Source organism: Gossypium hirsutum, chromosome A07, assembly GCF_007990345.1.
Source record: "Gossypium hirsutum isolate 1008001.06 chromosome A07, Gossypium_hirsutum_v2.1, whole genome shotgun sequence".
NCBI classification, from domain to species: domain Eukaryota; kingdom Viridiplantae; phylum Streptophyta; class Magnoliopsida; order Malvales; family Malvaceae; genus Gossypium; species Gossypium hirsutum.
Window position 1 is genome coordinate 34,518,828 of NC_053430.1, and position 19,248 is coordinate 34,538,075.

General features: G+C 36.1%; 1 protein-coding gene across 1 annotated transcript; it reads left to right on the forward strand.

The window, feature by feature from the left end:
* Positions 1-7,282: 7,282 nt before the first annotated feature.
* On the forward strand, positions 7,283-9,184 carry LOC107956851 (gibberellin 20 oxidase 1-like). The gene is given in 3 exon segments (NM_001327648.1): positions 7,283-7,860; positions 8,324-8,645; positions 8,721-9,184. Coding segments are annotated over 3 exon segments (1,158 nt in total). The 5' UTR covers positions 7,283-7,306; the 3' UTR covers positions 9,003-9,184.
* Positions 9,185-19,248: the final 10,064 nt, after the last annotated feature.

Below are 19,248 nucleotides of genomic sequence, written 5' to 3' on the forward strand. Positions count from 1 at the left end.
GAATGTTATTGAGATCATGTAGATGCACGTAGGGTGACAAAGGCTTGGGAAATAGCCTGAGTTAATTACACGGGCTGAGACATTGCCGTATGTCTCAATCGTGTGAGGGACACGGCCTAGTGACATGGGCGTGTAGCTTGGCCGTATGGTTCAACTCATTTGATGATGTCATAGACAGAAAGTCACATGGCCTGAGAACACAGACGTGTTGATGGCACACGGGCGTGCCCCTGTGTCCATAGGGGCGTGTGACCCTGTTTAATGAGAAAAATTTCTATGTTTTTCCAAAACTTTCCAAAGTTCTTGATTTAGTCCTGAAACCTTTCTAAAGTGTGTTTTGGGCTTTGTAGACCCAAATAAGGGACTATGTGCATGTGAATGAATGTTTTGAAATAAAAATAAAATTTTATAGCCCATATTTTAGTTGGATGTTTGTATGTTTGTCCGGTAATACCTCGTACCCTATTCCGCTCTCGGGTACGGGTAAGTGGTGTTACAGTGTCCTCGACTAAAATCCCTAAAGTTTCAAACACAGTGCTAGCTACATAGGAGTGTGTAGAGCCTATGTCTATCAGTGCAAGATAAGGTACATTAAAAATTAAGAACATTCCTGTGATGACATCCGGAGTATTTCAGTCCTTACGACGATGTGCAGCATAAACCAGAGCAGGCTGCCTCACCTCAGTCGATCCAGCAGCTCTGCTTGGTGCTCTCTAACCTCGACCCATACCAATACCACCCCTGGCCTGACCTCGGTACCTAGGTGGCTGTTGAACTACTCTCGGCAATTGTATGGTACCAGAACTTGGAGCTTGCACATGATCAGTTTTCAACGGGCAATCCTGAACATAATGCTCAGTCGACCCACATCTCAAGCACGCCCCAGTAGTCCTCCAATACTCGCTTGGATGGCGTCTACCACAGTACCCACTGAGCGCCACCCTAAAAGTTGTAGTAGGAGGCCCCACTCTCACTGGCCTATCAGATCTAGCATTCTTCCCAGGCCTCATCGCAGCACTCGAGGGCTCCAAATCCCTCTTATTCTTTCCCCTCTCTTGATTTTGGCTCTTAGCGCGCTTAACCTCCTCAGCGATTTTCACTTTCTCAACCAGAATAGAGAAATCACGCTCCCTCTGCGAAGCTATCAGAACTCGCAAACTATCCCTTAGACCATCCTCAAACCTGACACAATGCTCATACTCAGTCGCCACCATACTTCGCATATAACGGCTCAACCTCAAGAACTTGGCCTCATACTCGGCCACTAAACGGTCTCCCTAGGTGAGATTAAGGAACTCACGACTCTTGGCATCAATGTAGCTGACCTCCACATACTTTCCCTAGTACGTAGTCTTAAAATAATCCCAGGTCAATCGGTCGGGCTAAGTGCCCTCCTTAACCGTAAGCCACCACTAGTTTGCCTCATCCTGTAACAGAGAAACAGCCTCCATAAGCTTCTACTCAGTAGTAAAATCCAAGTCGTCCATAATTCTCTTCGTGGCCTCCATCCAATACTCGGCCACGTTAGGGGCGACTCTAGCGACACCCCTAAATAACTCAGCCCTATTGGACCGGAGTCGTTCTGTAACCGACCTACGGCCTCCAGATCCAGTGTTAGGCCCAGTGAACCTCTCTAAAATCCTGAGCATAGCCTAGGACAATGTGTCATCCCTGGCCATGAGATCATGAGACTCAGTCTCAGTAGTAGGCGGCATTGGTGTCTCACTCGTGTCCAAATTCGGTATATTATCCATGGAAGAGAACTCAGCTCGAGCCCCTCTACGACCTTTACCTCGACCTCTAGTACCACGTCTATGGATACCTCGTGTGCTCATTGATTTGCTTAGTTCGGAAAACGTGGACTTATTGATTTGCTTTTAAAACATTTCTTTTATGTATAAGCTTTCGATAAAATTCATCTTTGGAAAATCGTTCGTATTTAAGGCTATCGTCATTTTGAGTAAAACCGAGTTTAGACTAAAATCCCGTAAATAGTTTAAAAATCCAAATAAAGTCTAACAGTCCATAAAGTCCCCATATTACATTAAAACAACCCAGAAAATAATTAGGAAATAAATACCGAAACGAAGTTTAAAACAGTCTAAATATATGTGGTCACCATCGAGTTATCTGCTGCACCGATCTGTGAAATCTGGGGATTACCTACACAGATAAAACAAAAAAGGGTGAGTTTTCACAAACTCAGTGTGTAATCCTCTCAGAAAATATACGCTACAGGTGTCATGAATAAATAGTTTGAGGCCAGAGCCCTTTACAGAATCAATTAGGGCCTTAGCCCATTAGATACAGAATCAGATACCACTTAGGGCCTTAGCCCATGTCAGATACAGTATATAGACAGAAGAATATCAAAATCCTACCCACCAGCCTCTACACACCATATCCGTCCAACCCTACACACCATGTGGGGATATAATCAACCCACCCATCCCTACACACCGTATTGTACCGAATTGTGGCACATAATCAGAACAATGCAGCTGAGCTGCCAGATTGCAGGCTTAAAGCCTTTTAGACACTTCCTCTAAAATCTCATCAACCCAACCTTGATGCAATGCAACATACAATACATGACATGCAATTATGCAATTAACGGATCATACATACAAATCGATCTACATGCTAAAAGCATATATGTCATATAACCAGATCACGTAATTAGAGGTCAAGTATCTATTACCGACCCTATAGTAGGTCCCAGTCGACTTGGGCGACCCAACCAACCTTTCAGAGTATTTCAAAAATAATGGGCTAACACACCTATGTGGCCTGCCCGTGTGGCCCATGTCTCGCATACGGCTTCGCCTGCCCTCCACGGCAGTGTCATACACTAGTGTCACACGCATACGGCCTATTTTGTCGGTCACACGCTTGTGTTCTGCCACACGGCTTACCATATGGGTGACCACATGCCAGTGTGGCGTCGACAGTTCCGTTTTCGGCTTCAACCAATTCTCATTTTCTGTGTTTTCGGGTACACACTTGGAATCGTTTCGCTGCAAAACCACTTGTAAGCCTTTCCAAATCCTGAAATCGACACAATAACATTCGAAATTAGACTTCATATCCTATTAAATCGAAACTATGAAACCAAAATACCTTTGAGACTTACTCTATCTCCTCGAATGGTTTGATTACGATAATACGGATGGAGAGCTCCGCTCTTCCCAATTCAATGCTGCCAAAACCTAGTGATCAGACTAACGACAACAAGCATTATCTTAAGAATGGCACTACATGGTATTTGCGCTTAAATTGAAAAAAAAACTTACCATAATAACTGCACCACGAATCGAAAGCACCTAAAACTTGATCAGATAAATGATAAAAGAGGAAGACAGAAAAGGGAAAAATTGACATAATGATGGAAACAAAATTGACGTGATTCTTCTTGCCAGAGAGAGAAAATTTGAAAAAGAAACAAATGATAAAATTAAAATAAAATCCAAAGGTTATCAGGAATCCCTCAATTATCTCCACTAACCTACAACTCAGAGTTCCTGTTTGACAGAAACTCTCTCGGTCAAATGTGCAAAATTAGACTCCCACGCTCGCGCAAGGATTCGAACTCCAAACCTCACACACTCCATCACACACCTTAACCACCAGACCAGCAGGCCTATTCTATTATGGTTTTACAAGTACTCAAATAAAAGCCTATTGAACAAGGTTAAGGCTTTATTCAGAAAAATACCAAAATTTGCCCAAGTAAGGTTTGAACTTGGGACCTCGCACACACACCCAGAACACTAAACCACTGAAGCTGATACACAGTTGTGTGTCATAAATTCACCAAAAAAATATAAATTTTAGGGTGTTACAAGACTTCACTAAATGAGTAAAAATCGAAAGAGTACAATATGAAGATAATTTCAACAAATAGCCTTAAGTCTTAAAAGAAAAAAAGTACGTTGGTTAAAGCTTAAAATTCCTTAAAACTCACAAGACTTTCTTAATCTCAAAGATGATGAAGATAGTTAGTCTAGGTTACAAAAACCATTTTTATAAGCTAAATTCATATGTTAAATACGACTAAAATAATCCTATACTAATCAAAGTTTAACTGGGAAACAATAGCAGAGTTTAACTAAGAGAATAAACTCGATCAAATTGGGAAACACGTCACCACGTTGTAACATCGTATGTTTCTCGTCAGGATATCATTCTTCGCATCATCGGGAAGTCGAGTGTCACATCATTGGGACGTTGGCTCTTCTTCATCACAATGTCGATTAAAAAATACATGGCACACTCTACAAATCTCCACATTGACTCATATTTTTTCATACCTCATTTTTTGAGCTCATCACAAGTCTATCTAAACCTTTACAGGATACCCACCAAGTCGAAACTGACCTTTGAACTTAAAAACTGAAAGACTCTTAATTGCAGATCCACTCCCTAACCTGAAAGAGTCAAATTTCTTAGACTGACATCAAGTCAACTCTGACTTCGTAATTTTTGAGGAAATTACTGTTACATTATTCATAATTGAACCTTGAAGAACATATAGATTGCCATTCTTTTGACCTCTCATAAAAATGAAAGCTTCAAGGGATACGTTAATGTTGCTTGACTCGATAACGAATTTTCAATTTTTTGAGTCCAACATACTCAAGAAGATGAGGTTTTTCTCTAAATCAGGCATATGTCTGACACCTAATAGTATCCTTATAATTCCGTCATGTATCCTAATCTGAACGTTACCAATACCGATTGTCTTACAGAGTGATCTATTCCCTATACACGTAACTCTACCTTTAATTGAACTATATATGAAAAGAACACCCTGAATCTAAGATCCACTTGGACATAAACTGAGACCTTTCGGTTGTAGACACCAACAACCAATCATCATCCTTTTCTTCGACCATAGGAGCATTAACTACTTCATCGTCATTGCTCTCAGTAGCCTTCCTGTTCTTATTTTCTAGTTTGTAACAATCTGCCTGTAATAGCCACATACATTGTCTCGATTTCTTAACCTCAAACCAGTCATGTTTCTTACAACAAATGCCGAACGTTTCCAACCTGAATTGTTACTTGAACTAAACTCATTGTCGAGTTTGTCTTTTCTCAACAAGTTTCCCTTCACTTTCTTGAACGAGAGTTTATCTCTCCCATAAATCAGGGTTTCCCTAAAAGACTTATATGAAGGGAAAAAGAACACAATAGTAGCATAGCCTGATCTTCATATTCAATTTGAACCTTAATGTTCTTCAAAATCATTCAAGAGAGAACAAAAACTCACTGATGTGATCCCTAATGGGGTTATCTTCTCCCATACGAAATGTATATAGGTACTGCTTTAACACCAAACGATTAACCAGAGACTTTGTTATATATAGGGTTTCTAACTTTCTCCATAAGATTGTTGTTGTTATCTCTGAAAGTACCTCTTGCAACACATCGTTCGTGAGACACAACTGAATTGCAGACATGACATTCTCATCAAGCTCATCCCATTCTGAATTATCCATAATTTTGGGCTTTTTCCCAGTAACGACCTTTTTTCATGTTGTTCTAAATTAGAAACACTGCCATCCAAACTTGCCATAAATTGAAATTTGTGTCATTGTTGAACCTCTCGTTATCGAACCTCATTGCCATTTCTGATCATGTTGACTGTGGAAGTTGAACCTTGGCTTTGATACCAGTTTGTTGGGGATCGACCCGTATATGCAATAAGAAAATAAAAGTAAAAGTAGGAAAGATCAAACACACAAATATTTACATTGAAAAATTCCTCCAAAGAAGAGAACAAAAAACTGGGGCAAAAGGGACTTCACTAAATGAGCAAAAATCGAAAGAGTATAAGATCGAAATAATCTCAACAAATAACCTTAATCCTAAAAGAAAAAACAACATTCTAGCTAAAACCTGAAATTCCCTAAAACTCACAAGACTCTTTCAATCTTAAAGATGACGAAGATAATTAATCTAGGTTACAACAATCCCCTTTATAGGCTAAATTCGTAGGTTAAATATGACTAAAATAACCTTAGATTAATAAGATTTTAATTGGGAAATAATAGTAGAGTTTAACTAGGAGAAGAAAACCGGGTTGAATTGGGAAACATGTCATCACGTCGCAACATTGTATGTCCCTTGTCGGGACGTCATTCTTCGCGTTGTCAAGACATCGAGTGTCGCGTCGTCGGGACGTCGACTCTTCCTCCTTACAATGTCGATTAGAAAATACGCGGTACACTCCATATATTATTATATTTTTATGTATTTGGACTTTTATATAATATTTTTAAATATGATAAAATAATTCACTTCTTTAAAAAAACATTCACAATAGAAAACTAAAAAAAATAATATTATAAGTGATTTTTTATTATATATATTTAGAACCACAAGTGTTATAATCTATTTTATGATTTAAAAATAATCTTATTCGGACAGAAGTGGTATTAAATTAAAACTCTTCTAATAATGACGACTCTAAAATTTAAACTTAAATCTAAATAAATTTTTATAATAATCTTATTTGGATGGAAGTAGTATTCAAGTAATATAATTCCATTAATGACCCCTCTAAGGTTTAAATTTAAATTTATACTTAACGAAAAAGTTCATTTCAACTTCTTTTAATTACTTATTAATATATTTATTATATATAAATATTAATCAGTAAGTAATCAATAGTATCGTATAAAGTTAGCTATGAATTCAATGGCATAAATTAATAAAAGATAAATATAACAAAATCACAAAAGAATATTAAATATAATTTCACCAAAAAAAAATATAAAATAAAATTTTTTTATTTATTAATTTTTTAACAAATTAATTATTGTTCTCTAAAAGTTGTGTATTTTTTTTTAAAAAAGTTCTATCATCCAAATTATTATTCAATAAAATAAATTTTTGCGATGAGTGCATAAATTTCTAGAATGTCCAGTGCACCAGTGACACTAATACAGTAAAAGATAGAGGAAATGCTTCTTAATTAACCAAAAAAAAAACGTAAATTGAAATCTATCTAATTAGTAATTAATCTATTGGGAGGGGGCAAAAAATCTCTATAATTAATAAATAAATCCCTTGAAAATCTCTTCAATTAATCAATAGCCAATAAGTGTACATATACAATCAATCCAATTTAAGCTGCCAACACAACGCAAATTAAAGAGGGAATGAGGCAACAGTTCAAAACACACAATTAGATTCCAAATATTATTGGTTGTCTACTTCTCTTATTTAAACCCTCTTAGTTTTGCTCCTCTATATCTTGTCTTCTTTTTCCTCTCCGACCACCTAAAACAAGAAACAGAAAATGGTACATTGTCTGCCAAAGGTTTCTGTCATTCAAGACAAGCCGATGCTTCCACCAACTGCTGCTGTCGCAAAGAATAAGCATCGCCCTTTAGCTTTCGATGCATCAATCCTTGGATCTGAGATATCCTCTCAGTTCATATGGCCTGACGACGACAAGCCATGCCTGGATGCCCCGGAACTTGTAATTCCAACCATTGACTTGGGAGCTTTCTTGCTTGGGGACTCTCTTGCTGTATCAAAAGCGGCAGAGGCGGTGAATGAGGCATGCAAGAAGCATGGGTTTTTTCTGGTTGTAAACCATGGGGTGGATTCAGGGCTTATAGACAAAGCTCATCAGTACATGGACCGCTTCTTCAGCCTGCAACTCTCTGAGAAGCAAAAGGCTAAGAGAAAAGTAGGAGAAAGCTATGGGTATGCAAGCAGTTTCGTTGGGAGGTTTTCCTCCAAGTTGCCATGGAAAGAAACACTGTCTTTTCGGTACTGTCCTCACACTCAAAACATCGTGCAACACTATATGGTGAATTGGATGGGTGAAGATTTTAGAGATTTCGGGTAAATAAATTCTTCTCACCCTTCCATTCCTAATTAAATAGGAGAAATGCTAATTGGCATTCGATCGATATACGAGATGATCAGCTTATTTTCACGTCAAGATTTAGTCTCCAAAATGCAAAAAATACATGTTGCAGTTTCAGCGTATTTGATTACTCCATTTGTATTTCAAGCCTTGTGCAAATAGTGACAATTGGATATGCATCTTTTTTAGGTTTGAAAGAGATGAAGTGACAAATTCATTAGACATCATTTCTTGCATGACCGAACCCTAAATCCATTCAACATGGATTGCTTAAATACCCCTTCTAAAACAAAAATACACATGATAACTGGATAGTGGATGGCCTTTTTTGACTTTGCGTTTCTCTTTTATAACCTATGTTAATTTGTAGAATGTTGGCGATAATATTTACCATAGGATAGGAATCTAACACTCGATTTTGCTTTTCGTACTTGACAGGAGGCTTTACCAGGAATATTGTGAAGCCATGAACAAGGTTTCCCAAGAGATAATGGGGCTGCTAGGGATAAGTCTAGGACTTGACCAAGCCTACTTCAAAGACTTTTTCGACGAAAATGATTCAATCCTGAGACTGAATCACTACCCTCCATGCCAAAAGCCTGAGTTGACTCTGGGGACTGGTCCCCACACCGATCCCACTTCCTTGACAATCCTTCATCAGGATCAAGTTGGAGGCCTTCAAGTGTTTGCAGATGAAAAGTGGCACTCCGTTGCTCCCATCCCACGAGCTTTCGTTGTCAACATTGGCGACACATTCATGGTAATAAAGATTCTGAACATTATACATATATGCAAAATTTTTTAACGAAAATGAGGCTGTGGTGTTTGAATACAGGCTTTGACAAACGGTATTTACAAGAGCTGCTTGCACAGAGCAGTGGTGAATACTGAAACGGTGAGAAAATCACTTGTATTCTTTCTATGTCCCAAGCTGGAGAGACCGGTGACACCAGCAGCTGGCCTAGTTAATGCCGCAAATTCGAGGAAGTACCCAGACTTTACTTGGGCAGCACTGCTTGAATTTACACAGAACCATTACCGTGCTGACATGAAAACCCTTGTTGCATTCTCCAAATGGGTTCAAGAACAAGAATCGAACAACAAATTAATACCTTAGGGACAATGCTGGGCTTTGTGGGGGTGGGGAACAAATAAGCAATTGCTTTGGGTTAATAAAGTCAAATTAGAGGGAGACAAGTAAGGGAAGAATTTATCTGCTCGTTCATGGTGGGTCTAAGGAATAGAGCTACAGAAATTATAATACCATTGACAATATATAGTAGCTTAATTAGTGCTTCAGAGAATCATATTATAATTCGAGTCTCTTATTTTAACTTTCTTTTACAATTTAGCATTAGCACCTTTCGGCTCTTACTTTGTTTTGGTACTCTATCTCCTTTATGTACTACTATTTGCAAGTACAATCCTTAAACTCATCAAAACTAACTTAAATTAATTAAACAAAAGTAAAAATGGATGTAGATCGTCCATGTATGTAACAGCAAACCTAAATACTTTTAACCCAGAATCCATATAATCAGTAGCCAACTAATTGTTCTTATTAACCTATCAATTTAACAATGGATGAGGCGATGAAAATCCAGTGCATGCACGTGTTGGAAGGATTACTTAATTGGTCCTTTTATCCATGGCACTAGTTCAGTGAAGGAGGGTTTTATATAAGTATATATACAAATCTCAAATTTCATATTAAAACTAAAATTACACTTAATTCATACAATATCTTCGAAAAAATGCATTCTATAAATTTAAAATTTAAATACAACATCTATATTCTATAAATTCCATCTCTATATTGCAATTTCTTTCGTTAAAAAAGGAAAAGAAACATATTATTAATAAAAACTGTCATTTTAAGCTCTGATATTGACTTGGAGATCGGAAATTCCTCCCTACTTTCAGCCGGAAGGGCCGGACTGTCTAGCCATATAATCTCACTTTATATAAGATTTATAAATATCATGATTCTATAGACTCAGAAACAAGCAACTGTGATTGATTAAGAGAATGTGCAACTAACAATATATATTCTTTCAAAGTCATTGAATGTGGATTTCTTGGCCCCATTTTCACCAATATCACATCTATGATGAAGAGATTAAATGACATTACTATACTGAGATTTTGAGTAGTTGATAAGACAAAAAGAGAACAAATTTGTCTGAGCATAACTGCATAAAGACTGCAAGTAGCCAAATCCCAAATATTAAAGCCAAGGAACCTTAAAAAATAGGTTTATATTGGTTAAACCTAACTAAATTATATATTTAATTTTGTATTTTAATTTCATCAATTTTAATTTCTATAAATTTTAAAATTTTAGTCTTAATTTAAAAAATAGAAGAAGCGAAGAAGATAGGAGCCTTGACTCCCTTCGATAAATAGTATAATTTTAATTTTAATCCCTCTAAAAGTAATCCGTTCTATTAATTTTTTTATATTTGGTCAAATGAAAAAATTCCAATTTTGGCCCATCCAAAAATTTGTTTTGTGAGATGGCCAACCATACATTGGCAAACACACATGGCGAGCAACACAAATGGCAAACAATCTAGTTGGCGAACACATATGGCGGACAATTCTATCTCTAAGTCACATGATAGACAGTCTGAGCATGAGAAGACCGGTAGACTGTCAATAGGCGAACTGTCATGCGAAGAGTTTTTACATGATAGGCTTGGTGAATTGTCTAAGCACATTAGTTAGTGGTTTAACTGCGAGCATATCTGCGGACAGCCAAAGTGTGAGCTGATCAGCAATAAGGCGAATCATAGGATGAAGTACAAGCTGTTTTCCTAGAGCAAAAAAATCAAAGTTTTGGTTTAATCTTTTGTTCAATTCTTATGTTAAGATACTTAGCTAGGAACAAACTAAGTTGGTAATGACTTGATGTGTTTAGGTGTTGATTTCATAATCAGTTTGTGTACAAGTTAAGTTTTCCTATTTCCAAGATGTTAGTTGGATCAGTTGAGTTGTTTGGAAAACAAAGATATATATTGTAACTTTTTGAAATGAAATTTTAAAAAAATGTATTGAAATTAGTTCATCTTGGGGTTCATTGTCCCGTTTTGCTTTCTCTCTTAGTCTCAAAACACCAACAATTGGTATCGAGGGCCATTTTGATGTTTGAGGGATGTTATTTTCTGCAAGAACGTCTTCATCTAGTTTCTCACCACCTCCACCTCTTGTAATCACCGGTGAAAATTACCAAATATGGGTGGTAAAAATGAATACTTATCTTCAAGCCTTTGACCTATGGGAAATTGTGAATACTAACATAGAGTCACCAGCTTTGAGAGCAAATCCCACCATTGCTCAAATGAGATAGCATAGTGAAGAATGTGCAAAGAAGCATACTGTCAGATGTCATTTCATAAGGATCATGACTTGTGATACTCCTAAGTAAGCTTGGGATAAGCTGAAGGAGGAGTTTCAAGGTTCGCAGAAGACCATGAAGCAATAACTAACCAATCTGAGAAGAGACTTCGAAAACCTCAAGATGAAGAAGACTAAGACATTAAAATAATACTCAGATAGAATCATGATAGTAGTCAACCAGATTAGGTTGCTAGGGGTCTAGTTCAATGACAATAGAGTTGTTGAGAATGTGATAACCACACTTCTTGAGAGATACGAATCAAAGACATCCTCTCTTGAATACTCGAAGGATTTGTCAACCATCTCACTTTCAGAACTGATCAATGCCTTATATACTCAAGAGTAAAGAGCATCAAGGTAAAATGAGTATTCTGAAGGAGCTTGTCAGGCTAAAAGAAGAGAAAGCGCTCTTCAAGTTATAAGAGAAAGAAAGGTTGGTTAGAAAAGAAAGAAAAACTTAGAAAAGACGTTGGAAAAAAGAAATATCCACCATGTTCTCATTGCAAAAGGTGAGGTCATCTAGAGAAGATGTGTTGGTTCAAACCTGATGTTCAGTGCAGAAGTTGCAAGTGGCTCAACCATTTTGAAAAGGTGTGCAAGAATAGAGGGAAATTACAATAGTAGCCACAGAAGCAAGATACTCAGGCACAGGCAGCTAAAGTGAGTCAAGAATATTTAACATTCACTGCCTCATGTCCTGCCACTCCAGAAATGGGAAACATTGGCTTGTTGAAAATGGTTCTACAAGTCATATGACCTCAAATACAAGTATCTTCAAGAGCATTAATAAAAGTTTCAACTCCAAGATCAAAGTTGGAAATGGCTAGTATATTAAAGTAGTAGGGAATGGAGATATTTTGATCAACACTCCATCAGGTACTAAACTTGTCTCAGATGTTCTTTTAGTTACTGATATAGATTAAAATTTGCTGAGTGTAACACCTCTAACCCTTGTCCGTCACCGAAACAGGGTTACGAAGCATTACCGGACTTTTTCAGTCAAACACGATCATTCCATGCTAATTAATAAACATATCAAGAATCAATTATATATAATTTATATTATCCCTTATATGGGCCCTTGAGGCCCAAAATACACTTTAAAAGTGAGTCGGAATTAAACCGGATACTTAGGAAATTTTTCGCGAAATGACAATTTTACTTAGGAGTAAGGGACACATACTTACACGGCCTGGAGACACACCCATGTCTTAGGCTATGTGGGCATTTGATGTGAGGCACACAGCCGTGTCCTATCCCGTGTCCTTACCCGTGTAACTCTCTGACTTGATTCACACGGCCAACCACACACCCGTGTGCTAGGCTGTGTGAAAGGTGCAGGGGTCACACGGCCAAGTCACACACCCATGTGCTAGGCCGTGTGCTAAAACCTAGGCATTATGTTTTGAAATTTCAAGCTGCAAGGGACACATAGCCAAACCACATGCCCATGTGCATGGCCATGTGTCACACACGGTTGAGACACACACTTGTGTCTCTACCCGTTTGGACGAAAATAGGTAATTTTAAGGCCATTTTTTCTTACCCTTTTTGATATCCACCTGTACACAACTTTGAAAAACACTAATATATTCCAACCAAGCAACCAATACAAGCCAAAACATGTATTAAACATAATATATTATCCCGAAGCTCAATTGCCTAAACTCATCAAAATAACTCCATTCATTAGTTTACCAAAACCCACTAATAAACACATGCATGCAAGCATTTTTGTATATTTATATGAATCTTTCACACCCCTATTCCAGGTTTAGCTCTTTTCCAATCCAACCTTAGACATGCCATATAAACCCTAAAAATGTATAATAAAATCTACTAGGGTAATCTGGATAGTGTAACCCAATGTGTTGATCCGATCTTCCGAACTTCTTGAAAATCGAAAAAGAACATTAAATAACATAGGTAAGCTTAATGAAGCTTAGTAAGTTCATAGGCTTTAAATATAAATTTTACTGAACATATTAAATATTTCATTTAGACTAAGCATTTCAAAAACATTCCTGCCAATCACAACTTAGATTGATGATTCCAATCGATTGAACTCAATAACAATAATTACTTAAGCTCTTCCACACTAATTCCATATAATACTTACCAATCCCTGTCAAATTAGTGAACTTCTTAGGATTTGAGTACATCGTTTTCTTGATGCCATAGTCTAACTATGGTCTTACACATATATTGCCATGGTCTTACATTCAAAATGCCATAGCCCAATTACCGTATTAACATATAGATGCCCTAGCCCAACTATGGTCTTATACACACACATATATATACTGCCATGGTCTAACCATGGTATTACGTTCACGGTGCCATAACTCAGTTATGGTCTTTTCACTGAAATGCCATAGCCTAGCTATGGTCTTACATTTAAATATTACCATGTTCCAACCATGGTATTATCCGTCAATTGTTATGTCACGAAATGATCGTACTCAATCTTGTGTTCCTCTTAATTTGAACTTTCAATTCAATTTCCATATTTTTTTACAATATTCATAATTCAATAACAAAAATATGAAAGAATACATTATATCATTCCTAGATTAACAATTAATCATGAAAATTCAACCATATGAACTTACCTGGGCTAATTTGTAAAATTTGTTGTAATTTAGGGACTATTCAACTAATTTCCATTTTCACGATTTCCTTTGGGTTCTTGATCTATAATATAAAATTATTCATTCATCAGCACCTAATTCAATTCTAATCCACTTCAAAATTTATGCTCTTCAATTTTTAAATAACACATTTACCCCAACTTTTACAGTTTTTTACAATTTAGGCCCTTATGAATTTTCCTACCAATTGAGCTAATTTTTCTCAATTAGAAATTTATTTAATTATTTTAGGCTACTATACAGCCTTTGATATTCATAATTTCAGTACCAAGCCCTAATTCTTAACCTTTTCACAATTTAGTCCTAAAAATCAATTTCTATTAAAATCACTTGATAAAATCATCATATAACAAAATTAAAGTTTCAATTCCATTTAAATTCATCATAAACACCTAGAATTCATCAATGGTAACTCTCAAAATTACCCATAAAATAAAAAATAACTAATGAAATAGACAATTGGACCTAATTGTAAAAGTTCTAAAAACACAAAAATTACAAGAAAAGAGCAAGAATTGAACTCACATTGGTGCAAATATATGAAAAACCAGTTGAGAAGGACTCTTCAATGGCGTTTTTGGCTAAGGAATTGTGAAGAAATGTCTAGATTTCTTTTAATTTGTTGTTTTATTTACTTAATTTTGTAAAATTTCTCCTAATTTTAGATTTTTTTTCTTATTAATGCTGCCCCAGCCATACCCTTGGGCTCATGTGCTCTTTTAATCCTCTGTCGTTTAACACTTGAGCTATTTAATCACTTTAGCAAGTTTTTCACCTTTTTCAGTTTAGTCTTTTTTAATTTATTAACTATCAAAATGTTAAAATTTTCTAACGAAACTTTAATACTAATTTATTGACACTCCGTAAATATTTATAAAAATATTTACGACTCAGTTTATGAAATTGAGGTCTCGATACCTCGTTTTCAAGACTAATTAACCTAATAATTCTTTTAAATCACAAATTTCTCTAATTCAAAAATATTTCTAAAATCACACTTGACTCATAATTATTAAATAATAATAAAAATTTCAAACTCATTCGTCAGATTTAATGATCTCGAATCACTATTTTCAACACCACTGAAAATTAGGTTGTTACACTAAGTGTTGGTTAGTTGCTTGAGAAAAGATATTCTGTGGTGTTCAAGAGTAATAGATGCTTGATTTTTTTATCCTAGTGGATGTGAACTTATATCAGTGGCTATGTTTGATAGAAGCTTTGTCGTAAATTGGAATTTGACAACTTCTATTGCCAATGTTAGTTCACTAGATGAAACAAAATTGTGGCATAGGAGAATGAGACATCTTGATTATAGATATTTAAGCCAGATGTTTATGAATAATTTAGTTGAGAATTTTTCAAAAATGGTTTATCGTGAGGATGTTTGTGAAATTCGTCGACTTGGAAAGTAGTTTAGACTTCTTTTTCCAATAAATAAAATTTGGAGAGCCAATGAAAAATTGCACTTGGTACATATTGATATTTGTGGGCCTATAAAGACAAGTTCGCTAAATGGCAGCAGGTACTTTGCCTTATTTATTGATGACTGTACAAGGTTCTGTTGAGTATACTTCATGAAGCACAAGTCTGAAGCGGTTGATATCTTTTTCAAATTCAAGGCTATGGTTGAAAATCAAACCAGTTGAAAGCTTAAAATGATTAGGTCAAAAAATGAGACAAAATACACTTTAGAAAGGTTTCAAGAGTTTTGTGAAGAGGTTGGAATTCATCATCAGCTCAGCAATGTGTACACTCCATAGCAAAATGGAAGGTGTGAAAGGAAAAAAAGAACTGTAATGAACATGGCTCGATACTTGTTGCTTGAGAGTCACCTGTTAAATGATTTTTGGGTAGAAGCAGTAAGCACTGCAGTTTACTTACTGAATAGAATGTCAACTAAAGCTATTGAAGGGAAGACTCTATTTGAGGCATGGTTTGGGTTCAGACCTTCAGTTTCTCAATTAAGAGTGTTTGGTTGCACCTGTTTTGTTCATGCACTAATGGAAAAAAAAAGTAAGCTTGACAGAAGATCACAACTTGAGTTTTTTCTAGGATACAGTAGTGTCAAGAAGAGTTATAGAGTTTATGATCCTTTCTCCAAGAAACTTATTATAAACAGAGATGTAAAGTACGATGAAAGAAGAATTTGGAAATGGGATGCAACTAAAAATGAAATACTTGAGTTGGGAGAACTTGAACTAGATCTACAACATATTGAAGATCAAACTGAAAATGATGCATTTGATGACCATCCAAGGAGAGGGACCAGGCCAATTGCTGAAGTCTATTAGAGGTGTAATCTGACTGTGTTGGAACCAGTTACCTTTGAAGAGGCAACACAAGAAGTTGAATGGAGAGATGCTATGAAGGAAGAGATTAGTATGATCAACAAGAATGAGACTTGAGAGCTGGTAGATAGACTAGTTCATAAGAAAGTCATTGGGGTCAAATGGGTGTTCAGAACCAAAATGAATCCTGATGGTTCTGCCAACATGTACAAGGCCAGATTGGTTACCAAGTGGTATAGTCAACAATTTGGTATGGATTTTACTAAGACCTTTTCCCCTTTAGTAAGGTTAGATACCTTAAGGCTACTATTAACATTCACAAATAAAAAAGGTTGGAAAATACATCAAATGAATTTGAAATCAACTTTTTTGAATGGTTATCTAAAGGAAGAGATTTATGTAGATCAGCCTCAAGGGTTTGTTGTACCACAATGTGAGACAAAGGTATACAAACTAAAGAGAGTTTGTTGGACAAGCCCCAAGGGCATAGTATGGGAGAGTTGATAATCATCTAGTAGATTTAGGATTTAAGAGAAGTATCAGCAAACCTACATTGTATGTAAAGAAGGTTGGGAATGAAACACTTTTTATTATATCTTTTTATATTGATGTTCTGCTTATGATTGGAAGCAATGGCGAGCTGGTTGATGACTTTAAAAGGCAGATACAAGTGGTGTTTAAATTTCAGATTTGGGAAAGATGACAGACTTCCTTGGTTAGAAAGTGATTCAAACTTGTGAAATAATTTTTATAAGCCAAAAGTCTTTTTCCATAAAAATTTAAAAAGATATGGCATGGAAAATTGCAAGCCTGCTAATACTCCAATTTCTCAATGAGAGAAGCTCACCAACAATGAATATGTCGAAAGAGTGGATAAGACAAGCTATAGAAGCTTGGTTGGATGTAAGTTTTACTTGACTATATCCAGGCTAGATATAATGTTTGCTATAAGTTTTTTGCTGAGGTACATGCATTGCACTTATATAATTCATTACAAAACCGCCAAAAGAGTTTTGGGATATGTAAAAGGAACATTGAGCTATGGCGTGAAGTTTATGAAGTCTGAAAAGCTTAAGTTACTTGGCTACTTAGATAGTGATTGGGTAGGGTCTACTGGGCACATGAAGAGTACCTCTAGTTATTTCTTCACTCTAGAGTCAAGTGTTTTTTACTGGAGCTCAAGGAAGCAACAATCAATAGAACAATCCACAGTTGAAGCAGAGTATGTTGTGACAGCTTCAATTTTCAACCAAGCCATTTGGCTAAGAAAGTTGTTGAATTAGTTGAACATAAACCAAAAGGAAGCAATATAGATCAATTATGAAAATCAATCTACTTTTGCAGTTGCAAAGAATCAAGTATTACATGGGAAAACAAAACACTTCAAAATTAAGTATCACTTTGTGAGAGAAATAGAGTAAGAAAAGTAGGTAACACTAGTTTATTATAGTTCATAAGATCAATTAGCCGATATACTGACAAAGCCTTTTGGGAAGATGAAGTTTGAGAAGTTGAGATATAATATTGAAGTTCGTAGCATGGAGGCCAAAGGGGAGTGTTGCGAGATGGCCAACAATGCATTGGCGAACACACATGGCGAACAACACAAATGGCGAAAATATATGCTAGACATTGTATGGCGAACAATTCTATCTCTACGTCACATAACAAATAATCTAAGCATGAGAAGACTAGCAGACTGTCAATAGGTGAACTGTCATGCTAAAAAGTTTTACATGGCAAGCTTGACGGATTGTCTAAGCACATTGCGATCAATTTAACTGTAAGCATATCTACAGAAAGCTAAAGTATGAGCTGATAAGCGATAAGGCAAACTGTAGGATGAAGTGCAAGTTGTCTTCCTAGAGCAAAATACTAATGTTTTAGTTTAATCTTTTGTTCAGTTCTTATGTTCAAATACTTAGTTAGGAACAAACTAAGTTGGTAATGACTTGATGTGTTTAGGTGCTAATTTCATAATCAGTTTGTGTTCAAGTTAAGTTTTCCTATTTCCAAAACATTAGTTGGACTAGTTGAGTTGTTTGGAAAATAATATATATAGTGTAATGCCCCAAAACTTGATCTAATTCACATAATCCTAATCCCAAGTGTTACGCTCTCTTTCCGTCATTAATTGAAATTTTTCATACGAAATTTCTAAACTTCTACATCTTATTAATTAATGCTACCCAGTCAACAAGTCATCTGAGTGTACAATGTATATTTACAATTATTTAACAAAGCTTTTTACCAAACAAAATTTTACAAGTACAAACATATATATAACACTTATCTTTCCCTTAAACAATCTACCTGGCATTACTTAATTGGCCAACAAATTTTTTCTACATTGCTAGGCTTATGAATAGTTTGCCTAGTCTAATCACAGTATTCTTGTCACACTCAGACACATTGCTTCACTCACTCTGTATAGATAACCACCCAATATGCCCCTCCTTAGGCGTAGCCCTAGCATGATCCCTTCAGGCTTAGCCACGATCGACTTACCTATGACATAAGAACGCAGAGGCAAGTTCAACAGAACTCAGTTAGTAAGCTTTCATTTACTTGAGTCTCATCCGAGAACTTCTTTTTATCTAACTCCTTATTTCTTATTCTTCGACTTAACTCTAGCGGATACATCCCTTAGATTGCATACCTTATGTAACACCTCAAATTTCTTAAGTTCACTTCTGTAAAATTTTGACACAAATGTGTATCTGTTTTTGTAGTTAAGTGTTCTGGGAGTGTATGTGAGGTATTGGGTTCAAGCCTTACCTTAGCAATTTTTGTTATTTTTGGAATTAAGCCCTATCTTTGTTCAATGGGCTTATATTTAATTGCTTATAATTTCATATCAGAATGAGCCTATTGGTTCGAGTGGTAAGCAGTTAGTGTGTTGGAAGTCCTGTGTTTGAATCCCTACGCAAGCATGGGTTTTTATTTTTGCTCGGTTCTATGCAAGTATTTCAGTGGAGTTGGATTTCTGAGAAGTGGCTGTTAGTAGGTTAGTAGGGAGATA